The 27,022-nt window shown below is 42.4% G+C and overlaps 1 protein-coding gene and 1 long non-coding RNA gene across 5 annotated transcripts in view; one reads left to right on the plus strand and one right to left on the minus strand.

The window, feature by feature from the left end:
• Positions 1-17,787, minus strand: part of CERS6 (ceramide synthase 6) — a 254,564-nt gene extending 236,777 nt beyond the window's left edge. Inside the window, exon 1 of one of the 4 annotated variants that reach the window (XM_036422064.2) lies at positions 17,038-17,787. In XM_036422064.2, the coding sequence (XP_036277957.1) occupies positions 17,038-17,207 (170 nt within the window). In that variant the 5' untranslated portion in view covers positions 17,208-17,787. The remainder of the gene's footprint in view (positions 1-17,037) is intronic. The other 3 variants (XM_036422062.2, XM_036422065.2, XM_036422063.2) reach the window with 3 other exon arrangements.
• The window catches only part of LOC118709785, a 35,693-nt gene continuing 25,500 nt past the window's right edge, over positions 16,830-27,022 (plus strand). The window contains exons 1-2 of the long non-coding RNA XR_004985135.1: positions 16,830-16,867; positions 20,937-20,998. This is a non-coding gene — a long non-coding RNA (uncharacterized LOC118709785). The remainder of the gene's footprint in view (positions 16,868-20,936; positions 20,999-27,022) is intronic.

Here is a 27,022-nt window from a genome sequence, read left to right on the forward strand (position 1 = left end):
GGGTCAGTGGCCTGAGGTCCCACAGTAGCAGAGCACTTGGATTCAGCCATGTTCTGGGGCTGTTTTATCCAGTTCTGGTTTCTGGGAAAAACCTGCTGTGTTTGTGGTGGGAGCTGCTGAGCCAAAAAGCCCCTCAGCTGATAGTGGAGTGGTGAGGTAGGGTAGCTTTCATTATTGTGTTATTACTTAAAATAAACTGGGGTAAACACCAGCAATTCCACTTAAAACCAGTGTGAAAACCCCATTCTCTCTAGCATGCTTAGTTTGGAAGAATGTTGTTATACCACATCCCCTACAGCTGTCATAGAGCTCTGAAAAATCTGTACCTCAACTGCAGCGTCATGGCCATTTGGTAGTATTAAAAAACTGAAGGTTTTATCAATGAAACATGGTATTTTTCAAGAGAACCATTCTCTTAGGCTAGGTGAGTCCAAAAACAATAGATTTTAACAGGCTTATTTTAAGGTGCCCTCTTTCTAGCAATAAGCAGAAAGTAATGCAATATTTTCTGCATTTGGGGCCTAAAAGGCATGATTAGTAACTCACAAGACCTATGCAAAAAATTGTGAAATCAAAAGAAGCAGAACGCTAATGAGAAGGAGTCATTCACAGGAACACATGGAGGCTTCAAACAGGTTTTTAAAGAAATTGCAGGCTACACAATCACTTTTCAAATAAATAAATAAACAAATAAATAAATAAAAACCCACCAAAAAAAGTTAAAGAAGTGATACCAGGGTTCTGAAAAGTGACTATAAAACTGAAAAAAAAAAATGTAAGCAGAGATGGCAGTAAAATGAAAATGAAAGATTAAAAAAAATTAAAGCAACAAGAAGAGGAACAAAATAAATATGAGTGAACAGGACACCTAGCAGGTAGAAAATTAATAAAATGTGAGGAAATTTAATAAAACCACTTGGGAAAATATATAAAAATGATTATAGAGATGATGATGGGTGAGAAAGGGAAACTAAAGAAATCTCACATATGTATAATTGGTATTCCTGAAGAAGAAAACAAGATATATCTAAAGATGGAATAGAAGAAAACTTGTATTACATAGGAATTAAAAGATTAGATTAAATCAGGTGAAAAGGTAATGTTTTAAGGTGAGTATAATTATAAAAATATAAAGCACGGCAAGTCTTAAAAATATTATTTTCAAAACAAATACAGCATTCCCATATCGCAAATAAAACTTAGCATTCAAAATACATGGCTTTTTCAAATCCCAAGAATATGACAGCTCTGAGTCCCTTGTCTCAAATTGCAAATCTTCTCTTTCTACATTCAGTGAAGAGGATACAGAACATTTCAACAAAGTTAAACACTTAATGCCCTGCTTAACATCCTTAGTTTGTTGTGTTTTTGTTTTGTTTTCTTAAAAAGAACATTAAGACACTGTATTTTTTACCCTTTATTAAAACCTATCTTTATAAAACATTTTCACTAATTAAAGTGGGAAAGAAAATGGGTGTTTTGACTATGGTTCTCTCTCTCACTTTCTCACACCCCCTTTACTTTATTAAATGTTATAGCCAAATATAATACTAATCAGATGTTGTTTATCTAAACATGTGCACAAACAACACAATGAGGAGACTGTCCCACATGTGGCGCCAAGTACCAGAGCTTCTGCTTTCCTCCAAAGGAACCGAAGTCCGCCAGTGGGATAATCGGTTTTGCTGCATAGATTAGAAGTTCAAGTTGCCTTTCATCTACACATTTCAAATACTTTTCCCTTAATTTATAAAGATGGGTGAAACTGATAAGGAGGAAGCTTCTGGGCTAGCAGTGATGCTTCTTGGGCTGGGTCTCAACTAGTGGATACATGGCTATATTCACTTTGTTGTGATAATTCAATGAGCTCTACATTGAAGTGTTCTTTGCGTGTGTTTCTTATGTATATTATACATACAGACTAAAAGTTTACATTACAAAGAGAAAGTATTTTTCTAACAACTCCTTAAGAATGTTTGTAAGCAAGTGATGGTTGCACATTTGAATGCTGGGTTTACAGCAAATACCCATTAGAGTATTGGCTAAACGAGGGTCCCACAAAGATGGAATTTTCAGCCCAAGTTGGGGTTCTATGCTCCCTTTTGTTGTACACACATGGCAGTCACTCTCTCCCCTACTCTCCTACCATCCTTCTTATTCTCCCTACAAATGTAAACACCGGGTGCGTTTAGTTTCAGCTGCAAAGAGGAGCATAATCTGTGCCAGCTTCCAAACTATATCATCATATACCCTTTACCGTAACAGTTCCCATTTAGAGCAGCTACCTGAGACTTGTAGATGGCTTTTAAAACAGGGCAGTAAGATGTTTCTAGCAGCTAAGTGCATCCAATTCAGAAAAGCTTTCGATGATTTGAAAGGGCTGGAATTCCTTAGATTTGACCCCTGAGTAAAAACTGAGACATTGGCTGGGAAAATGGAATCAGGATTGATACAGAGAAAGAATAGCCAGGTTTGGTTCTGCTTTGAATGCGAGACTTTTATCTCATCTTCAACTCCAAACAAGGGGAAACGGCTTGCCACACAATGAATCGGTGTTTTACACTTGTGGCACTTAGTAACCAATTCTATTTTTTCTTCCCAATCAGAAAAAAAGAAAGAAATCTAAAACTGTAAAGTTATTTTTGACAACAGAAAGAACATGTACTCTACATTATTTATTAGATATTTTCTAAATACTAATAAATTAGCCCAGCCAGCATGACTCCATGGTTCGGCATCAACCTATTGAACCAGGAGGTCACCGTTGGATTCCAGGTTAGGGCACATGCCCAGGTTATGGGCCCCATGCCTAGTGGTGGATGAGGGGGATGCAGGAGGCAGCTGATCAATGTTTCTCTCTCATCACTGATATTTCTATCCCTCTCTCCCTCTCATTTCCTCTCTGGAATCAATGAAAGTATTTTTTAAACACTAAGAAATTAAATTAGCTGTATGAGATGATACCTCTCATGAACCATCCTTCTAAGTGGATTTGTCTCAAACTCACTCCTGTCCTGGGAAATGGGAGGAATAAAGGAACAGCTGGTTACCAGGGCTCAGGACTGAAAGGTAAGGGGGCAAAGAACCAACAGATTCCGCTTGCCCATGCTACCATGGATCTGAAGACAGAGTTGGGTCTGAGCAAGAGGACAAGGAAAACAGAAGACGTGGGAGCATGGAGCAAAAGGGAGCGATCAGCTAAAAGGAGTGATAAGCCATGGTCCTATCTGGTGCCCTCTACCTGATCTCACATGGCTTGACTTTGTGCCAAGGTGTGGGCAGATGGGGGGACAGAGGGCACAGCACAGGCACTGACCCGAACAAGCCGGTCTGCCAGCTTCGAGACACCTGGCTGCAAAGCCTGCCTCTGAGAGAGGTGAGATCACTGGAATATCCTAACATCCCTCTGTTCAGCTCCAAACATACTAGTCCGCTGCAGTGTTTCGTCAGGAGCCCAGCACTCTCCGATGAACCACAGGCGCCTAACACATTTTACAGACGGTAAAGCTCAGCAGAACCACGAACTATAAAAGAGCCTCCAGTTTACAGAAAACCACCCGACTGCCTGAACCCACGTAGAAATAACGGCTGGTTAACAGCCACCACCTGCACTGCGTCTATTCTTGTTTCCTCCCCCCATCCCTTCTGCACGCAGCCTCTAGGTGTGGAGCCCACAGTGACATCCCCTCGTTCCTTCTGCCTGGATGTATGCTTCAGCAAGTTTACAAATGCAGCTCTTCTCCCGCAGGTCTTCAGCCTTCTCTCTGCTCTCTGTGACATTTTAAGAGACTAAAAGGGTATCATCTTACGAAATGATATTTTGGTCTTTGCTCTCTCTTTTTTTTTAAAGTTCTCCAACTTTGTGGGGTGTTGTTTTGTTTTGTAATAATGTAGGTAACTTTTCTGAGTTCTGCTACTCTTCCTCTAAAACTTTTGAATAAAATGTAATGATCATTTTTAAAAAAATAGTGTGGGTGCTTAACCCACCCCGGGATGAACTGGGAGGGAAACAAAACCAGGGTGTGGTGTCAGCAAGGCCAGACAACACGCTCAGGAGAAAATGCAGCCCGGCTCCTGCACCATGAGTTACGCTCTCAGGAGCGCCAACCGACACTCACAGGGGGGCCCCTCCATCCCCCTTTCTAAAAGCCATGGCTGGGGTACACGGAGAGTGGGGCAGGAGGTGAGCTCCTCCCCACACCTCCCTCCCTCACCAGGGAGAGGCCCAGGGGCCACTCTCATTGTGGAAACAGCCCTGGCTGGGGACCAGACCAACATGGGCTTAACCATCAGGGGGGGTGACCTGCTGCTTCAGGTGTTCTAGGACAGTTCCAGACACACCAGGAGCAGCCGGTCACTCTGCAATAGCACCGCGGGGGTGCCCAGCAGCCAGGCTCTGCCAGGACCTGGGTGAGTGGCACAGGGCAAGTCGGTTCATCTCTATAGGTTTCTGTGTCCTGATATGTAAAGTGGGAGTGGACATCTTTAGGTTTGCCAGTATTTCAGAACATCTGTGCCCTGAATCAGCATCTGGTAGGGTGGTGTTCCCAGAGGTGGGGAGGGAGGGGTGGTAGAAGTAGTGTGCCCTGGTGAGGAGGGGGTATTTTGGTGTGTGTTTTTTAATTTAAAAAAATTACATTGTCATTTACTTATATATTTTCTAAAATAAAAAAATATTTATTTATTAAGGGCACATATTTTAATTGACTTTTTCAAAATATGTTTTTTATTGATTTCAGAGAGGAAGGAAAAGGGAGAGAGAGAGAGATAGAAACATCAATGATGAGAGAGAATCATTGATCAGCTGCCTCCTGCATGCTCCCAACTGGGGATCGAGCCTGCAACCCAGGCATGTGCCCTTGGCTGGAATCAAACCTGGGTCCCAGCCGGGACCGGTTTGGCTCAGTGGATAGAGCGTCGGCCTGCAGGCTGAGAGGTCCCGGGTTCAATTCCGGGCAGGGGCATGTGCCTTGGTTGTGGGCACATCCCCAGTGGGGGATGTGCAGGAAGCAGCTGATCGATGATTCTCTCTCATCGATGTTTCTAGCTCTCTGTCCCCTCTCAGTGAAAAATCAATAAAGTATGTTTTTTAAAAAAAAACAATAAAAAAAACCCTGAGACCCAGGCCGATGCTCTATCCACTGAGCCAAAGCAGTTAGGATTTTTTTTTTTTATTATATTTTTTTTGTAGAGAGGAAAGGAAGGGGAGAGAGAGATAGAAACATCAATTAGAGAGAACATCGATTGGCTCCCTCCTGCACACCCATTAGCAGGGACTGAGCCCGCAACCATGGCAACCCGAGCATGTGCCCTGACCAGGAATCGAACCGGGGACCTCTTGGTACATAGGTCGACACTTAACCACTGAGCCACACTGACTGGCTGAGCCACTTGGGCTGGGGAGGAGGGATATTTTTTCGCTCTATCAATTCCATATTTACTTTTATACAGATTTTAAAGGGAGGGAGAGAGGAGAGAAAGAGAGGAAGAGAGAGAGAGAGAAAAGAAACATCGATTTGCTCTTATTTACTCATGCATTCATTGGTGGATTCCTGTATGTGCCCTGAGCGGGGAGCAAACCTGCCGCCGTGGTGTGCCGGAACAATGCTCTAACCAGCTGAGGCCTGGCCAGGGCAACAATTCTATGTTTAGAATTGGCCTCAAGTGGTGCTAATAAAAAGTAAGACAGCTTTTAGCCAATTTCACTGTGTTTTCTTCATCTACAGATAATATCCTCCCTTACTGCATGCACCTGGGCAGAGCTCTCCACCACCTTGGCCCACTATGGCTCACCACTGGGTCTGACACACGCCGGACTCATATGTTTTTGAATGAATGAGTTTTCACCTTCCTAAGTAGAAAGTCTGTAACTGTTAGACTATTACTAAATTAAGCAGAAGCAGTTTTTGGTAATTTGTCATTCAACAGCATGTGGTTTCATCTTTGCCTTACTTCCTCCTTCACAAGACAACCCACCACAAATGTCACATTTGATCATCTTCAGATGTCCTCTACCAATGCCTAAAAAATGTAACAGGCTCATTAAATTATTTACACGGCAAACTACGGTACTTACAAATTAGACTGAAGCTGGGCAGAGCTGGGAAAGTGCTCCTAGTGGAAAGCCGGGTCAGATCCCTTCTAAACTAGTTTGGTTAGGTCAGCCATATTCACACAAATGGGAGTTCAAATTGGGGGCTGTAGATTAAGGACCAGTTCTTCACTAAACTAGGGTTATTTAATGCTGACTACAATTGGAAGAATCATAATTTTATATATATATAAAGAGAGAGAGAGAGAGAGAGAGAGAGAGAGAGAGAGAGAGAAGGGAAAAGAGGAGAGGGGAGGGGAGGGGGGGGGGGGGAGGGGAGGGGAGGGGAGGGGAGGGGAGAGGAGGAGAGGGGAGGGAAAGGAAGGGCAATAGGGAAAGTAAAACTCAATAGTTATACTGACAACCCCAAGTGGTGAAAGCAGGAGTGAGGTCCATCATATACGTTCATGACAGAAAGGAAAAGCCAGCGAAAGGTCTCAGAAATCTAATGGCAAAGTCCTACTCCTGGAAATCAGGGTTCCAATAAACACTCAAAAAGCGTTTGTGTTTGAGTGTGTGTGCCTTCAATAAACCCAAAGAGCAAGTAATGACTGCTTCCCTACCCTAAGCACTGCCCTAAACACAAAGCAAGGGGCATTTCATTTCATCCTCGCAACAGTTCTGTGGACCTGAGCAGGGAGCAGTATGATAATTTGCTCCTAGATCTGCAGCTAGTTGAGTGTCATGGCCAAATTCAGGTCTTGGGTCAATATAAATGGCAAATCTGACGTCTGCCATTCCTTGCAATTGAACACTTATCCAATCAGTTTTCCCTTGAGATTACATGCAATAAAACAGGCCCATCAGGGCCAGATGGGGCAGGGGGACAGACGGGGATATCTGCATGCGGCATCCCTCCACTGAAAGGGGGCTTCCTGAGAAAACGCGCCCAGCAGGATGCCATCTTCCTGAGCTGTCTGCTCACCCTGAGAAAGCTTCGGGCTCTAAGTGGTACACAGCTGCCCAACACTTGCCTAAAATCCCACCTTTGGGAATAGTTTTCTGCCACAAAATACAAGCGAGTCTCTGGCCTACAGTCCCCATCCCAACTAACAGCTGAGAAAAAAGGCTAAGCAGCATTTTCCTCCCTAAGCAGGCACAGTGCTGAAGCGATTGGGGCGTCGATGCCTGTCTAAAACTCTACATATTTTCTCTTCAACAGAACAAGTCAGTCCTCTGGTTCCAGGATCAAATATATAAACAGGTTCTACTGCCTCCACAAGCTGCACCCTCTCCCCACCCCTCTCCCCCCACACACACCCAACACATTCAGTCACCGCACAGAACATGGGTTCTCAATCAGATGCTAAATCGTGTCCTATGGTGCCAATTATTTTTTACACAATGTGTGTTTTCAGGAATCAGTTTTACAGAGTCCCCTTCAAATACATATATATATATATATATATATATATATATATATATATATATATATATATATGTTGTTGTTTTTTTCAGATAGTCCTCCAATATCACAAAGTAGGCATATTCCCCATTTTATAAGCGAGGAGACCAAACTTCAGTGAGTATGCTATCTACTACTGCATAGTTGATAGAGGACAGTGCTTTGGATTTAAACCCAAGTACCATAGTCTTTCTGACATTCCATCCACTTTCCTTTTAACTCTAGTTAGGAATATACATTTCTAATTAATCACAATAAATGTAGAAAACAGTAACACAATTTAAATGCAGTCACCCTGCAACCTTCCCCCACACTCAAAGATACGCTCACCCCCGGAAGCACAAAGCCCTGATATTCCCTTAATCTCCATAATGCCTAAGTGATTGCTTGGTTCTCAGTTTTCCTCCACTTAAGCTATTGTGTCCAAAACCGCCACCCTGCTTAACCCACCAAGTCACTTTATTCTGCTTTGAAATGGTGATCTATTACGACAAGATCTACAGAGCCACTTAGACTAGCTGGAAGCCTTTCCCCCGGTACCTGCCAAACTGTCCCTTGGACAAAATTTTAGAGGGTTTTTCTCTAACCCCTCCCCAACGCTTAACTCTGTGCTGCTTCTCTGCTCCCAACATGCCCCTGTGTTTTTAAAGGATCTGCACCAATGATAACAAAAAGGAAGGAAGGGAGAGGAGGAGAAAAGAGGGGAAGGGGCAAAGGGAGAAAGAGACAGGGAGGGGGGACAGAGAGAGAGAAAGGAAAGAGACAGACACAATCACAGCTTCAGGACAGCTACAGCAGCTTTGTAACCTGAAAACCTCAGAGATAAGATGTGGCATTTATGTAGACACTGGCAAGTCACAAATTCCTCGGGCACTGTGTGAAAAGCATTACCCAGTAAAGCAACACGGCCTCCCTGCAATGAAACACCATCTGTGTATCTCCACCCCAACTCCTAACCCACAAACCAATTCTGAGGCAATAAAAGCAAAAGTAGGAATAGGAAGCAGGAGGAGTATGAGAGAAGTCCATCCGGAAGGCTAGTAGTGAGGAAAAGAAAGTTCCTCTTTAAAAAAAGAAAAAAAAGAAAGAAAGAAAAGAAACTAGCCCAAATATTACCGCAGATGAATTTGGGAAAGCAGAGTTTTGTACAATGAGCAAACATAAGTATAAAATTTGAAAACTGTTTTTCAACAATAGGTACCTGCCAATGCTTGCAATCAATTGCCTTAAACAGTTAAGCAGCATTTAAGTAAAATCACATTCAAATTTTCAAGTGTTTAAATCACTTGCGTATAAAGTGGGTGTAAGATTAAACTGAAAGTCAGGAGGAGGGTGGGATCTGACCTCCCAGAGCAAGCTTCCGGCAGGCCTCACTAAAACTTGATCCCATAGCCTGGTTTGCTTTAAGTGGATTGGGAACTCACCAGGGTGCCTTTACTTTAATCCTAGGGAGCCTGTGAAACTCTACAGTGTGTTTGTCCAGAGACCCATTGTTCTCCTTTGTTACACCTGTTAATTGACTATTATTAAGTTGCCATATTGGACTTTTTAAAATATATTTTACAGAGAGGAAGAGAGAGGGATAGATAGTTAGAAACATCGATGAGAGAGAAACATCGACCAGCTGCCTCCTGCACACCCCTCACTGGGGATGTGCCTGCAACCAAGGTACATGCCTTTGACCGGAATCAAACCCAGGCCCCTTCAATCCACAGGCTGACGTTCTATCCACCGAGCCAAAGAGAGAGAGATCAACCAAAGGACTTGTGTGCACGCATATGAGCCTAAACAGTGGTCCCAGACAACAGGTGGGTGGGGGCATGCGTGGGGAGGGGTTTGGGATGGGAATGGGGGGGATGAGGACATATATGTGATACCTTAATCAATAAAGTAATTTTTTTAAATGCCATATTAACAAATGACAGAAGGACAGTGTTAAGTCGAAGTGCCTGCCAAAAAGGCCCAGGGAGCTGAAGTGTTCTCGGGACTTCAATTTTCCTTCCATTACCCCTCACCCTCCACCCACCTCTGTCTGATAATTTCTGAAAGAAAAGGGGGTCTCCTAGATCCCAAGGGTATTATGCATTAAAAAAAAAAAAGTGCTTGGTAGAATCAAGAGGCTGGAATGTGTGTTCTTAGCGAGAAAACCATCAAGCCCAGAAAATGAAACGTTATTTATAGTAAGTAACCTTGTCTTTACTTGGCAAATCTTCTTTGTTGTTTTTTTTTTATTATTATTATCATTTTTAGTTGTGGTAAAATATACATAACATACAATTTACCATCTTAACCATTTTTAACTCTACAGCTCAGGGGCACTAAGTGCACTCACACTCGGCAGCCATCACCGCCCTCTATCTCCACAACTCCTGCACCTCACAAAGCTACACCCATGAAACAACTCCCCATTTCTTTCTCTCTCCAGTCCCTGGCAACCACCATTCCACTTTCTGTCTTTATGAATTGACTATTCTAGGCACCTCATATACATACCATCACACAGTGTTTGTCTTTTTGTGCTGGCTTATTTCACTTAACATAATAATATCTTCAAGGTTCATGTATGTTACAATATATTAGAGGGTGTGTTGTTGTTTTTTTCCTTTTTAAGGCTGAATACTATCCTGCTGTATGTGTATACCACATTTTGTTTATCCATTCACCTGTGGGACACTTGGGTTGTTTCCACCTTTTGGCTATCGTAAAATACTGCTATGAACATACATGTACAAAAACAGTTGACACTTAATCAAGGGGAGTTAAGGGCACTGACCCTCCCTTAGTCAAAAACCTTCAGATAACATTTAACTTTCCAAAAATTTAACTATTCCACAGCTCTCTAATTATCCAAGACCCATGGATGCTCAAGTCCTTCATATAAAATGGTGGAGGTCAGTGCATAATTTTACCCTTTTGCAAACTCGAATTCCCAACTGTGGACTGAAAACAGTACAGGTATTGGCTAAAACAAAGTCTGCATACAGTATAACTGGACTCACATAGTTCAAATCCATGTTGTTCAAGGCTCAGTTGTATCTATTTGAGATCATGCTTCCAATTATTTGGGGCATATTCTGGAAGTATAATTATTAAATCACAGTAATTCTTTTTTAAATGTTTGAGGATCCTCCAAACTGTTTTTCCAACAATTTGCAATCTTGCCATCAGTGCACAAGGGTTCTCTTTTCTCCACATCCTCACCAACACTTGTGGTTTGTTGATGATAGCCATTCTTACTGGTGTGAGGTGATAACTCATTGTGGTTTTTATTTGCATTTCTGTGGCATTGAGCATCTTTTCCTATGTCTATTGGCCATCTGTATGTCTTCTTTGGAGAAATGTCTATTCAGGTCCTCTACTCATTTTTTAATACGATTGTTTAGGTTCATCATGAGTAACATAAAAACACATAATAGCAGTAACATTTTTTCAACATTCAAAGAAAAAAATGTCCTCAAATGGCAATAATCTCCACATTGCTAAGGAAGTGCAAATGGACATAATCTTTCTGGACATCAATTTGGGAACTTACATCAAGAACACTAAAATAATTATCCTTTTGGGCTTGAAAATGCCATTTCTAGGGGACATTGCTTAGGAAATGATCAGGAATTAAAAGATTTATATACACAAACTAGAAACAACCTAAATGCTCAACAACAATACAGTACTGGTTAAATGAACTATGGTATATCCATAGTGTAGAACAATGTACAGTCATTGAAAATATTTGCTAATAAATTATTATATAGAAAATGTTCAGGTTATGTCATTAAATGGCAAAAAGCTACATATAAAATTATATATATGTATATATATACAGTATGAGATCATCTATATATACAATATGATCTCATGATATTGGCTTTAAAATATGAGATCACCAAAATTATTAGGAGCTCAAGAAGCCTAATTCCAAATGCCTACCTAGCTATTTTAAGCTGTGTAACATTAGTTTCATTTCCAAAACTCTCAATTCTCAGTGTCATCTGTAAATATTGGGAAATTTAACATCTACCTCACAGAGCTTGATAAACAAAGGAAACCACAGAAAGTAATAAACTCATGTTAGGGGGGAAACAATACGATTTTTATAATTATGACTTTGTAAGAAAGAGATGACCCATGGCTTTAGAAAATCTGGTGATGAGAGAATTAATGTTAGTGCATTGTTAGTGCATACAGAATAACATGGGCAACAGGGACCTCGGTCGTAGTGCTCACCAACAAATATTATAAGGCAGAAAAACCGGTGAAGAAAGCCTGAGGCAGGTGCACTGGCCCCTTCCAAAGCTATGGACTGTGGTGATGATGAAAGCTCACCTGGACCTCTGTCTTCTTTCTACTGCTACCTGCCCTTCTTCCTCACAACAAAGAAACCAATTCTGAAATAGCTTATAAATTGGAATCCAGGAGGAAAAAAGTCTAACCCTGTCCAGTGGGAAGTGAGATGCTTCCAACAGAAAAGTCACAAATGAACTCAGAGTGTTCGTCTCATCACTCCTTGGTGACATTAAATCATTTGTGGTCACTTAGTTATCTCACCTGCCCTCCCCACCATTCTAAGGCGCTTCCCAATAAGAGTAACATTATACCTTTTATCCACAAATCAACCTATTATAAACAGCTTAACTTTTGCACCCTGAAAAGGCAAACCTTTTCTTTTGCAAGATGAGAAAGCTGTGCTAAAGTTCTGGGGGGGAAAAAATACTATCCTTTTTTATTTTAGCATGTTTTTGAACAAACATCCATTGTAATTCAGTATTCCATGTCAGAAATTGTAGTAGGAGGTAATCTATATGTCTGACCCCAACTCTTTCCTCTTTTTTTCCCAACCTGGCTAAGTAGGTATTCATGCTTTAATCTGAATCATGCCATCATTTAACAAGTAAAAAGGTATATTTATAGAGTTAAATATCCAGAACTCACTATATGAGAAAAACCGAATTTATATACCAGTACAAGCTATTCTCCATTCAAACTGCTATAACAAATACTGTGTTAGTCCATCCAAACTGCTATACCACAGGCTTGATGACTTATAAATAACAGCAATTTATTTCCCACAGTTCTGGAGACTGGGAAGTCCAAGATTAAGGCACCAACAGATTTCACATCTGGTTCACAAACAAATATCTTTTTGGTGATATTTATGTGGTGAAAGGGCAGGGAGCTTTCAGTCCTCTCCCCTTCCCCTATTTTTTTTTTTTTTTTTTTTATATACAAGGGCACTAATCCCATTCAGGAAGGTTCCACCCTCATTACCTAATCATCTCAAAGTCCTCACCTCCTAAAGCCCTCATCTTGGTGGTTAGGATTGCAACTGATAGATTTTGAGGAAAAGTAAACTTTCAGTCCACTGCATACTCTTTTAAAACATATCTGTTGATTATCAGTCTCTTCATTACAAGGTATTTATAGAAACTTCAATAATGAACCTCACCTGACACCCCCCAACACACACACTTTTCCTGGCAATCACTCACTCATATCCGTCCTCTCCCTCTTAACCATCAGGAATACATTCTCACTCATTCTCTGCTCTAGTACTTCAGTCAAGGCTGCTGGTAGAAGAGGCAAATATATTAAGTATACCCTTAAGAAGAGCCCACTGGCCAGGCAGTCCCTCTGACACAGCTAAGACACTGTTGTTTACTGTTTGACTGAATGAGCCTAAGCAACACTGGTAGGCGTCCTGAAGAATGACAGTTCTCACAGAGCTTGCCACTCTGAGAGCCAAGTTGACAGGAATGGGTTTCTCATTGCTTATCCAGCCATCACAAGGAGTGCTGGGTGTATGCTGGGTCCATCTATAAAAGATCCAAGGAAAGAGTAATTGCTTTTTCTGTAGAATCTTCTTTGTTAGTTATTCTGAAATACTGTAGCTTTTGGGAATACAAATGACAAATAGCCCAAAGGATTCTTTTAACTCAATCATAACTGAAAAACACAAGAAACAAAACCATTGGCTAGGATAACGGTATGAAAAAAACAACAACTCTGTATTCTTCAATGACTTATATCTACCTGTAGGAAAAAAAAAAAAAAAAAAAAGACATTTAGCCTGCTTCAAAGTTTGATAAGAAAACAATTAGTAACCACAGAAATTGGATAACCCAGAGGCCGAAAGCTACCTTCCCAACCAAGGCCAGCAGCTGCTTCATGTCACAGATGAGAAAATAAGACAGAGAGAAATTAGGCGCCTGCACTAGTTTGAGGTAAGTTTGACTAGAACTTGAATGTTCCGACTCTCATTCAATACTTTCTGCCTCTCTCTCCTAAACCCGCAAGGAAGAAAATGCATTATCTTTCATAACAATAGCTCAAATAATTTTTTATTTCCCCACAGAAGTTCAGCAGAAGTGTAATCCCACATTTGTGAATACCATAGCAACACACATACCAAAAAAAATTTTTTGGAAGAGCATTTATTATAATTCCAGAGAATGGATTACTAAGCCTAAACAAGCATTAAATCAAGAAAATCCATCAAATAGATGATAATGCCACATTATTAAATAAGATTTTGGTCCTTGTCATCAAGCTAACAACATAATACAAAAGTATACACTGCCATTTGAAAGCATTCAGTTTTCTTTTTCACATCAGATATTTTACTGTCAATCAAGACATATCTATAGTGGGCCTTCCTATCCTTACCCGCAGCTAAGTATAGTATAAAGGCTATTCTTAAAACCACCAAGCTTTGGGCTACTCACAGACTTGGCGAAAGTCACTGAATTGAAGCTCCATTTTTAACCAACCATGCTGGGCATCCATATTATTGCCCATATGGTACTATAATATGACATTGTTCTGGCCACCGATGCCTCCACTGCCATCATCCCAACAGTGCGAGTGGATAGGAAAAGACAGAACTGTTTGAGCAAAAGTCCAATTCAGCCAATTCTTCATAGAGAGAAATACACAAAACTGAGGAGGAGATATTCAAATTCACCATTTTAGTCACAACAAGGACATTACAGACCCCATTTGATGGAAATAAGGATCTTGGATAGTCAGGTATTTCATAGATATGTTCTCAGCTTTGAAATCAATGACAATAGAAGAAAAACAAATAGAATACCCCGGGGAATTATTCCTATTATAAAAGCATTTCATTTCACAAATGGACACACAACAGGCTCCTCAAAATCATGTTATACATTACGGAATATGGCAAAAGGAAAAAATGTATGCACAACATATTAGAAGGGTTCTAAAAGTGAGTCATACCAGTGATAATATCGTCTGGGTCAGTTATGTTGATTCTGACCCTTGATGGATACTGAGATGAAGGACACAGGTTAGATGCCAGAATGTGTCACTTAGGTTTGAGAAGAGGAGAAACATGCAGAACTTGTAATTCCGGATACAACTATACCCTTGGATTTTTAGAGAACTGAGGTAGGCAGAATTGTCACAGCTTTAACAAGAAACAAAATAGACACCCAGTCAGTAGCATCCTGTGATATCTGGGCCATACTGAATGATTACTCTGAACATTAATCATAAACTTTCACTTTCCATACAGGTCATGAAATCCCTTTGTACTTGAATCAATGGCCTGAGTGACCATCGATCTATGACCAACTCTCTCCATATCAATACGAGGACATTTGCTGGGACTGACAGTTGAAAGAAGCTGATCCCTTTGTGTAAACTCTTAAGTCACAGGATTGTGCGAAGGGAGAGAAAAATGTTCAGAAAAAGGAAAAATGAACTTCCAGTTTTCCATTATTACATTATATTTATTGTTTTCAGGCAGAGAAAGTCTAAGCATAAAGCTGTTTCCACTCTCTAATTTTCTTTTTCTCCGACCTAATGAACAGCCTGGAATCAGCTTTCTGCATACAGGTCATCGGCTGACATGCTTTTGTTGTCCAAAACATACGACTACACATCTCTTTCGAATGCATTAGCTAGCTCAAAGTGATCCCAGCCAGAATTTATCAATCAGAATCAATTAGATATCATTTGGCAACTGTGTGGAGCCCCTACTATGTGTCAATACAGAGCAATCTGCTAATCCTGAGAGGCTTTTTTTTTTTAGAGAGAGAGAGAGATAGCAAGGTTAAATATGAATTCCTATTTTCTGTAAGCAAACATTTGCTCTAGAAGCAACTTTAAACCTGCCAACACACCCACTTTTTCACAGCAAGTCTTAGTGCCAGACAGGATCAATGAGGTATCTGTGCTGGATTCCAATCATTTAAAAAATAGGTCTTTAAATCTGTTCCCTTGTGCACTCAATCCCTGCAAGTGGACAGCTCACTTAGCTCGTAAGCAACAATATTGCCCATTGAAAAAATGACCCTTTCTTAAACAAGATATACTTGTTGTTCCCATGAAGCTTTGTTGCCATTTCCAGCAACAAATTTAACATCCTCAATAGCGGTTTTAGACAAACAGAAACAGCAAACGAAAGAACAGAGCAAAAGCTGAAGAAACAGCACTAAGGTGAGTTGTGCGCAGGGGAAGAGAGACGGAGTGGAAGTTAAATCTGGTCTTGACTCTGTGATCTAAGAAATCCAGTCTTTCCTGCTGAAGGGGTCTGAAAGGAGAAGCGTACGGGGTGGTTTTCAGTGGAGAGAAAGAAGTGTGCTGTTATCCCGGTTCTGTTTCAATAAGACCAGGAGAGCCAGGGCAGACAAATTTCAGTTTAGTGACTAAGACGGATTCAATGAAAGTAGCACAAGTTTGTTCATGACACAGTGCTACTTACCCAGCCGAACCCGAGATTTATATAAGCAATAATATGTCAATGCTTTAAAAAAAAAAATGTTAAGTGCGTACCAAACCAAAAGTATGGCTATTCCTGGGAAACATGTACCCATTTAATGTCACCATGGTGCGGGTTGGGCGCCCATCCTGTCCCGTCTTCTTGTTACAGACACAGCTCATGGCCTGGAGTGCTGGAAACCCACAAACTATGGTCACCTACGTCCCAGGACTGTGGGCCTGACACTCAGCATCCCCGGCGGAGACATCAAAGAGCGGCCAGAAGCCAAGGAGCCCCCGAAAAATCCGTGCGCCTACTGGGGCGAACCCATTGGAAGTGTGTGCGGTTCCTCCGCCCTCCCGGCTGCCTGAGCGACCTGGCCGGTGCGGCCGGCAGGTGGGCGGCGGCGAGCCCGGGCGGGCCAGCCCTGCCGGCAGCGCGGCGCGCGGAGGGGAGCCCCGCGGAGTGCCGGCTGCCCTCACCTTCGCGGGCCTGTCCCCGCGCCCGGCCGGAGATCCGGCCGAGGAGGAGTGCGGGGGGTTGGTCCCGGGGCTCGCGGCCCCTCTCCGGCGCCCGGAGGAATCCGGAGGCAAGCCGGGGAGGGACCTTCTCCGGATCCCCGAGCAGCAGCCCCTTCCTGAACACAAAGGTTTGGAGACTCGAGCGCGGGGGGCGCGGGAGCAGGAGCCACGGAGCACGCAGGAGTGCGTGAGCGCGCGAGGGTGTGTGTGTGTGTGTGTGTGTGTGTGTGTGTGTGTGTGTGCGCGTGTGTGTGCGCGTGTGTTAGGGGGAGGGGAGGCGCGCTCCAGCCCTTCTTACCTCTCGAAGACGAGCCGCACCATGAAGATGCAGAAGGCCAGGGGGAAGGCGAGGTAGAGGTCCTCCGCCTGCGGGAAGTTGGCTTCCTCCGTGTTCTTCAAGTCCGCCCAGGTGACATTGTGCGGAAGCCAGAACCTCTCGTTCCAGAACCAGGCTAAGATCCCTGCCATCTTGCTTTGTCCGCTCCGGTCCAGGCTCCCCCCGCGGCCCGCGGGGCTCGTGGCGGTGCGGGGCGCCCGGGGCTGCGCGCGCTGCAGGTCCGAGCCGGTGCCGCCGCCGCCGCCGCCTCCTCCGCGGCCGCTGCTCTCGAAGGCTCGCGGCGAACGCCGGTTCTCTCCTCCCTCTGGCCGACCTGGCGAGCGGAGCCGCCTCGCCTGTCACATGGCAGCCCGGGCCGCCGCCCGGATTGGTCCGCCCTCGCGTCAAACAGCCCGGCACACGCGGCCGGCTCGCCCACGCCCGGGGGACAGGAGGGCGCGGGCGCTGCGCCCCGGGCGCCCGGGCTCCGCTCGGGGGAAAGTGCCGCCGGCCCCGCGCTCCCCCTTTCCCCGCTCTGCGCTCAGGACTGCGCCCCGGGGCCGGCCTCCCGCCTGCGCCCGGGTCCCAAGCCTTGCTCGCACATGCTCAGAACGCCGGCCCCGGCCCCACCGGAGTTTCAGGGGGTCTCGATCCGCCTCCCTCCCGCGCGCCTGCAGGCGGTGAAGAGGCAAGTAGGGGCCAGGCTACTTCAGAACCATCTCTGGACGGGGAGAAAATGGCCAAAGGAGAAGTAGGGGGCGCAAAGAGAGAAGGAGGAAGAAGTAACCAGGAAGGAGTTATGATCCACTGGGGCTCTTGGAGAGGCAGGGTGAAAATCAGGAACTGGTGGCAAGAATGGTTTGGCACCAGCCATCTCTATCTACCCCATGCCCATCTTCTCTCTTTCTTCCCCTTCCTCTCCCCCACCTCCATCTCTGACCTTCTGGCCTCCTGAAAGTACTGCTGCTGGTTACCACAACCAGTTCCCCCAGGGAACAAGGCCCTCTTATTGTAATTTATGAAGAGGTAGGAGAAATTAGGCACTTAATTGCTATTTGATGACGAAGGTGATGACAGTAACTGCAGATTCTGTAAACTGGCCCTCTAAAGGAACCTCTCAGAAAATGCCATCAGACCACATTTTGGCTTCACAGATCAGGAGAGAACTTTGCTATTTGGCAGGCTCCTTCTTAATGCCTTTCAAATCCGAAACAAACTTTAAGGCATTATGTCTGACCCAGGCTCCTTCTCTCCCACAATATATTTTCTCATCGATTCAGGATCTATGTGTGGATCCGTTCAGTGGCCTTTGCAGATATTTTTCTCATAGTCATTCATTTTTCTACTAGTAAGTTCCTCTGGGCCTTTCCAAGAGGCATATAAACATGCCCTCCATTCACACTTCTTTACTTTCTCTCCAGCAACCACCCTCCTTCCTTGCCTTCCCTTTAAAGCGATGCTCTAGAGCAGTCGTCGGCAAACTCATTAGTCAACAGAGCCAAATATCAACAGTACAATGATTAAAATTTCTTTTCAGAGCCAAATTTTTTAAACTTAAACTTCTTCTAATTCCACTTCTTTAAAATAGACTCATTCAGGCCAAGGTATTTCGTGGAAGAGCCACACTCAAGGGTCCAAAGAGGCACATGTGGTTTGTGAGCCCCAATTTGCTGACCACGGTTCTAGAAAATTACTTACATTTATTGCTTTCAGTTTCTTTTCCTTCCTTTCTCATTTGAATTTCCTTTTGGGCATTTTCCCTCTGTACTACACGGAATTGCTCAAAGTCACCAATGATGTCCATGCTGAGAAACCCAAGGGTCAGTTCTCAACGCCTATACCAGTAGCGTTTAGCCAAGTTGTCTTGGCTTCCGGAAAACACTTTTCTGTTTTTCTCCAACCTCATGTCCACTTTTTATCAAGTCTCCTTGCTGGCTACTTCTCACCTTTCGAACCCCTTAAAGTTGGAGTGGCTTTAGGAGTCAGTCTTTTGTCCTCTTCACTTTCTATCTACATTCATTTACTTTGTGATCTAAGTCAGTACCTTGGCTTTCAAGGTCATACTGATGCCTCCCAAATGTATATCTCTAGCCACAAACTGATCCTTGAACGTCACACTTCAAAATCCACTATCAATTTACCAATCCCACGTTGATGTCTAAGAGCCATTTCCTGTCTAAATTACTAATCTTCCCCCTAAAATGTTTCCCTTCTGTTGTCTTGACTCAAGCCAAACACTTGGAATAATCTTGTTTTGCTTTACTTTCTCAAATCTCCTTTCCAATCCATCAGAAATCCTACCTGCTCCATCTTTAAACCAGAATCACACCACTTCTTCTACTACCATCTTGGTAAAAAATCAACAAACACTTCATTATTTTTAATTCCTTTTTATTGTTGACACTATTACAGGTGTCCCCATCCTCCCCCACTTTGCTCACCTCCACCTGGCCCCAATGTAAGTCAGGTCACTTCTGTGTTTTAAAGCCCTACTAGCCTCACCATCCATCCCCAAGTGGAAGCCAATGTCATTTTCATGTTCTGAGATATTTGACTTCATAGTGATTCTCTGACCACATCTAGTCTCTTACTCTTCTTTGGTCAGATTGAGCTTCCTTTTCCTTCCTGCAAAACACCCAGCATGCCTTGGGGCCTTTAAACTTGCTTTCCTCTATCCTTGTAATGTTTTCCCCCTAACAGTCCATGTCTGCTCTTTCTAGAATGTCACTCACTCGGTGAAACCTTCCCTAAGCCACCCTCATTAATCTACAACCTTCACGCCCCACCCCACTCTTCCCATCCAACTCTCCTGCTTTGTTTTCCCTCAAAGCATGCACCACCACCTCAACAATATATTTTTTACTTATTTTTTATTGGTCTCTCCACACACAAACTAAAATGTAAGCTTCAAAAAGTTAAAGGTTTGTGTCTATCACTACTCTATCCTTAGCACTTAAAATAGTGCCCAGGCCATGGTGGGTACTCAATATATCAACTCTTTTTTCATGATAAAATGCTTTTTATTTATTTTCTCTGTTGTAAGGGTTATTTTGAATGTTTTTTTTAATTCTTTATTGTTAAAGTATTACATATGTCTCCTTTTGCCCTATTCCTCTTTCCAGTTGTTCCCACCCCTTCACCCCCAGCACCTGCCCCCTACTGTCTGTGTCCGTTGGTTAGGCATTTTCCCTCTGTACTACACGGAATTGTTCAAAGTCACCATTGGTTAGGCTTATATGCATGCATACAAATTCTTTGGTTGCTCTCTTACCCCACCCCCAGCCCTCCCTTGCCTCCCCTCTGAGGTTGGATGGTCTGTTCGAAGCAGTTTATATTGCACAAATGAGTGAGATCATTTGATATTTATCTTTCCCCAACTGGCTTATTTTGCTTAGCATAATGGTAAGTGTTCCTTCTTTTTTTACAGCAGTATAGTATTCCATGGTGTAGATGTATCTCGATAAACTATTGAGTCACTGAATCACCATTATTCCAACTCCTCACTCCAAATCTTCTCTAGGAGAGGAAAGAAATCTGAATAAGTAATTGTGTTAAGTGCTTATATACTTGTGAAGAATAGTGTGGGCATAAAGAGGGATCAATTCTGAGGTAGAATGGAAGTGGCACCATCCCCACTTTAGACCATGCAGCCAGCTGCTCAGTGTTGCTGATGACCCTCCAAGAAACTGCCTTGGCATCAACTACATTCTCATAGGCCACAGAAAGGAGGTTTGTTGCCTTCTCTTGCCACATTTGTGGCAGGAGGTCATGTCATGATAGAGCCTGGCCTTCTGGGCCAGCCAGACTCTCTCCATGGCTACCTCCCGCTCTCTCATGTCACTCTCATGTGTGACCTGACAATATCTTGCCTTCTACCCGAGGACCTCTCTGCTGTCCAGCAAGTCCTGCTGTATCTCCCAAGCATGCGCAACAGGAAATGTTTGTGAGTTAATGCCCTAGGGCCTGATCTTTGATCAAGGGCAGTGGAATCCAATGGGCAAATGTTTATTCCTTTTCCTTGCCTGCCCATAGGGCCACACACAAGAGCTTCAAACAGCCTCTCTGAAAATATCATATGATAAAAATCAATCAGCTTATTTCAAAACTGTGGCCCCAGTAACTCACTCCCTTATATTCCCTCTCTCTCTTTCTCTACCTCACTCTCCTTTTCAACCTCAGACCTGCTTCTCTGAAATTATACTTCCCTGGAATTGCTTTTTTTTTTTTTTTTTTTTTTTTTGCTTTTTTTTCTTTTTTCTGGAGAACACAAGTTAAAATAGTATTTCTTACCTGTTCATCAACTTTGAGAAGGTGGTGGGATTTCAGGAACATTTTGAAAGATGGTTTTGTTAGAGAGTGGAATGATAATTTACCACCCTTCTGTGGGATTGCACAAGTCACTTAATTTCTAAGAACATTTTTATGACCTTTGATGTAAGTTGTGCACCAATAGTTCCTGTCTTGCTAATGCTACTCAACACCATGAGGCTCTCACTGAGATAGCAGATGTGGGAAGGGGCTGTAAACTCTTCGCCTCCATACACATGTACAATATCTTGTAGCAAACTTCTACTCTTTGATCTGTCCAGCATATCTTCAGACAACAGCCCTTTCCTATCACCCTCCATCCAAATGACTACCCCATAAGTACAATAGAATAAAATATTCCGTGTCTAACCACATTTTATTGGTTCCAGCGTGGACCCTTGGCCCAAGAGAGCAATTAAAGTTTGTCTTTAGGTATTGATTGGGGCATGGGTCAAGGCAATCTTTCTCTGTACACTTGGACTCTAGGATTTCAAACTCAGAAGCTGTTAGCCCCAAATTTCATCATATGGGTAGGAAAGGCTAATGTGCAAAAGGGGAGAAGAATAAAGCAGACCTATAGAATCAAGTAAAGGTAAGAGATGAATTTCCACATGGTACCTGGGGGCCAACTGCTTTTTCAGTCACGAAACAGTCTTGTATCCTCACACAAAAAATTCCTTTTAAAGTTGGGTTTCTGTTATTTCAACCCAAAGGAGTTCCACTATAAACAAGACATTACTCTCTTATAGTCCACATATTTAAAACCTCAGTCCGGGATCCAGGGAGGGTTACTCACAGAAAGACAGTACAGCACACTTCCCTAGGAGACCACTTTGTACCTGCGCAGGAAAGACCTCTGGTTGTTGACCTGGGAAACCAAAATACAACTTATACATCAGACATGTTTGCAACTCCGAAAGAAGCCCCTAACTGGCCTATAAATAGAAGACATAAGGAGAGTAAAAAGGTGGAAAAAGGATTTTTTGGCCGAAACCGGTTTAGCTCAGTGGGTAGAGCGTCGGCCTGCAGACTGAAAGGTCCCAGGTTCAATTACGGTCAAGGGCAGGTACCTTGGTTGTGGGCACATCCCCAGTAGAGGGTGTGCAAGAGGCAGCTGATTGGTGATTCTCTCTCATCGATGTTTCTAACTCTCTATCCCTCTCTCCTCCTTTCTGTAAAAAAAATCAATAAAATATATTTTTTTAAAAAGGTTATTTTGGGGGTGTGGTGTGATACTGCTGATGCTGCATAAGAAGAAAGCACATTTTGGGTCCTGCATATAAAACATTATATAAGAACACACTCTCTCTTTTACCCCAGCAAAAAAGCTGAGCATTATTTCTCATTCTTTTTTTTTTTTTTAAATATATTTTTGTTGATTTCAGAGAGGAAGGGAGAGGGAGAGATATAAACATCAATGAGAATTATTGATGAGAATTATTGATTGGCTGCCTCTTGCACACTCCCCACCAGGGATTAAGCCCACAACCCAAGTATATGCCTTTAACTGGTATCAAACCCAGGACACTTCAGTCCACAGACCAACACTCTATCCACTGAGACAAACCAGCTAGGGCACTTCTCATTCTTAAGGTGCACACCCAGTTCTTAGTCCAAACATATTGTACTTGTTTATAGGAAGAACACAAAATCTATTTGGGAAGTAGAATGTGCTCATGGGAAAAGCCAGATATCAATACACCAGCACTAGCCAAAAGGGCACTGGAGAATATATGATGAGTGTCCGAATATTACAGATAACAAGGATTTCCTGCTCAAAGGGGGAAGAGACATAATGTGTTGAAGAGGAACAGGCAGAAATGACACCAGACCTTGAAGAATGAGTAGATTTTGAAAAGGAATGCACAAAGGAAAAATTTAGGGGCAAAAAACATGGTAATTGAGAAGCCAGATTACAAAGGGCTTTTACTATGAAGCAAAGGAATACTCCTACTTATTTTAGTGAGAATAGAATTTTATCTACTCTAATAATAGCAAAATATGCAAATTGACCGTACCTCTGCAGCGCCTGTCAGCCAGTCAGGAATGAGTATTCAAGTTAACCCAACAAAGATGGCAGGTTAATTTGCATGCACAGGTACAGAGCAAAAACTGAAGGCTCTGCCCCAAGCCAAGACTGAAGACTGAAGAGGCTTAGCTTCTCCACTGGAGCAGAGAAGCCAAGCCTTGTTGTCTCTGCTGCAGCCAGAGCAAAGGCTGGGTCCCGGGTACCAGAAGAAAACCGATGCCAGCAGCCAGGGAAGGAAGGCCTATTGCACGAATCTTCATGCAAGGGGCTTTTAGTCTATGATAATAGCATTTAAGTGATTCTATAGCACAATGTTTGTTACACAATACATGCTCAATTATTCTAGGTTTTTAAAAATATACAAATAAATCTAGTTATTGTTTGAAACATAGGACAGTGCTGAGGTGAAGATTGAATTTAAACACTCAGTTCCTTGATTTTAAAGGAACCTGGTTTTCACTGGGAATAAAATTGAAATATTGCCAAACATTATTTCTGCAGTCATTTCTTACGAACCTTCTTACTGTGGTTGGCAAAACTATCTAAATATTCTCTTGTTTTTTGATGTCCAGGTGGTCTTGGGTTTTCATTGATACAGGATGTAGGGCAGAAGTAGGGCAAGAATTAGGCAAGATTTATTAGCACAGTATGGAAACCACTCATAGCACTGCGGAAAACTCAGCATCTCCTGGCTTTATAAGAAAAGGATATGAGTGTCTAACTTATGGCATTGGAGTTAAGCTAAGTCAAGTGTGTAACCTGGACAGAAATTGAATATACATTATTTGCTAGAAGTCCTCCACTAGGACTGCTCACTCTCATGCTCACAGATTTCTTGCAACCATGCCAGGTATTAGAAGTCTAAAGATCTTTCTCCTGCCTCCTCTACATTGACAATTTCTCTCCCTGGAAAATATTTTCTAATACTTACAAACATCAATTACTCTTGTATTCCCAGATAAACTGAATTACTGGCTGGAGTTTCTGTCTTCTCTCAAATAATCAAAATCTAGTTAAGTGTTAATTTCCCCCTTTGCAATTTCCTTTAACATACTAGTGTTATCTCAGCATCCCACTAAAATTTTCAGCACGTCAAATGTGTTGCAAAACTAGCAAAGAAAAGTGAGGAACAACCAGGTTAACTAACTGTGGGCTATTCAGTTATGGATTACATTCACTTTAGTTACACATCTAAAAATTCATAAGATATGTTCACTGGATATAGACAACCATGATGGACTTTTAAACGTGTACATATAGATGAATAGCATTAGGGGGCAGGGCATCAGAATTGTTAGTCAAAAAGCCTGATTTCTACTTTGCACTATTTAAAGGTTTTTATAACCAAAAAGAAACAGAGAACTCAACTAATCCTCTGGCTAATTTTTTGTGAGGAGTGAGTAATCTAAAATATTTCTTGAAATTATTGACTTTGTATAGAAACAATATCAGGGCTGGAAGTGACCTCTTATACCAATGAGTACAATTCATTCTCTGTGCCCACTGAAACTATTATAAACATCTCTGATGACAGGGAGCTCACTACTTAACAAATTGGCCTGTATCGTTTTGGCACACCTATGACTATTAATGATGACTATCTTGAGAGGGCTAGCAAATTCTCCTTAGGTTTTACATTTGTAAAATAGGGATAATATTTTTATGTTGACCAGATGAACTTAGAACTCAAGGACAATATTCATGCCCAGTCACATCACCTTAAACAAAACATAGCACTGTATATTTGACCAATCACATTTAAACATTTGACCAATAACATTTAAATGGAGGCAGTTAATATTGTGATGTGCTATAACAAGGGATATAAAATTTCACTGTTTTAGGGAAGGAAAATCCTGACTATTGAGATAATTTACCTTTTAGGCAAGCTGAGCCTTTCACAGCTGATAATGAGTAGGCCTTTTTTCCTGGGATTAGTAGAAGTAATTTTCACTCAGCAGAGAAAGTGAGGATGAGATGAGAATGGATGAAGATGTCAGAAGCTCAATGCACCTTGATTTCTTATAATTTTTCTGCTAAGATGATATAAACATATTAATCACAAACTGCTTAAAACCAGTGATAGCCCTGACCAGCTGTCTTAGTTGGTTGGAGCATCATCCCATTGCACCAAAGGTTGCAAGTTCAAGTCAGGGCATATACCTAGTTTGTGGGTTCCATCCCTGGTCAGGGAGCATACAAGAGGCAACAGGTCAATGTTTCTCTCTCCCTTTATCTATCATCTATCTATCTATCATCTATCTATATCTATTTCTATCTCTATCTGTCTGTCTCTTCACTCCTTCCCTTCTTCCCTTCCTCTTTCTAAAATGAATAAGCATATTCAAGGATGAAGATTAAATAATTAAATAAAACCAATGATATATTGTGGAAACTCACAGAGACTAGGTCTTGATACAAACAATTTCCTATATAATAAAAGGCAAATATGCAAATCAACCGAATGGTAGTATGACCGGTTGCTATGATACACACTGACCACCCAGGGGCAGATGCTCAATGCAGGAGCTGCCCCCTGGTGGTCAGTGCACTTTCACAGTGGGAGCACTACTCAGCCAGAAGCTGGTGAGAGCAGCCCCACCTCCACAGCAGCTCTAAGGATGTCTGACTGATGGCTTAGACCAACTCAGGAGCAGGCCTAAGCTGCCAGTCGGACATTCCCCAAGGGCTTTCAGTCTGCAAGAGGGAGTAGGCTGGGCTACTTCCCCTCACCCCCTGAGTGCACAAATTTTTGTACCAGGCCTCTACTATACAAATAAGAAAGCTGGAATACAGATGCTAACGGGGATTTGAGAAAATAATGGAAATCTCAGGTGGTCAAGAAACTGGAATTTGAGTCAAATGTAAAGCTGACTAAATAGGAATCAGCAGATCAATTAATTCAGTGAACTGCCTGTCATGGGAAGTGTTCAGGCAGAGGCCTGCCTGGTAAGAATGTTGGAAAAGGTATTCCTGTCTGCAACTGACTTAGAAGTTGATTTCTTCTGCTGAAACCAGTTTGGCTCAATGGATAGAGCGTCGGCTTGGGGACTGAAGTGTCCCGGGTTCGATTCCAGTCAAGGGCATGTACCTTGGTTGCGGGCATATCCCCAGTGGGGGGTGTGCAAGAGGCAGCTGATTGATGACTCTCTCCCATCGATGTTTCTAACTCTCTATCTCTCTCCCTTCCTCTCTGTACAAAATCAATAAAATATATTTAAAATAAAATAAAAAATAAAAAAATAAAATAAAATAAAAAGAAGTTGATTTCTTCTAAGTTCCCTTTAGTACTTTGTAGTTAACACAATGCACTATGGACAGAAGGGCAGGGATAGCTTCACTCCTAAATTTCTATGCTCTTAAAGGTAGAAGGGAAAAAGGAAGAAAGAGAAAAAATGAAGCAGGGAAAGTGGGAGGTTATTATTACTAGAAAGAAGTATGTTCAAAGGTTAGAAAGAGAAGTTTGAAATCCAAAGAAATAAATCACTTCTTGCTTCACTCTATAACATTATAATACTGAAATGATCAAAGTGACATATTGGAATATATTGCTAGCTGCCTGCAGGGTACCATCACAAAACAGAATCAAAGGGCATAGGCCACATGTTATGTTGGTAGCGCCTGTTAGCT

The sequence above is a fragment of the Pipistrellus kuhlii genome, unplaced genomic scaffold (assembly GCF_014108245.1).
Source record: "Pipistrellus kuhlii isolate mPipKuh1 unplaced genomic scaffold, mPipKuh1.p scaffold_m20_p_7, whole genome shotgun sequence".
NCBI lineage: Eukaryota > Metazoa > Chordata > Mammalia > Chiroptera > Vespertilionidae > Pipistrellus > Pipistrellus kuhlii.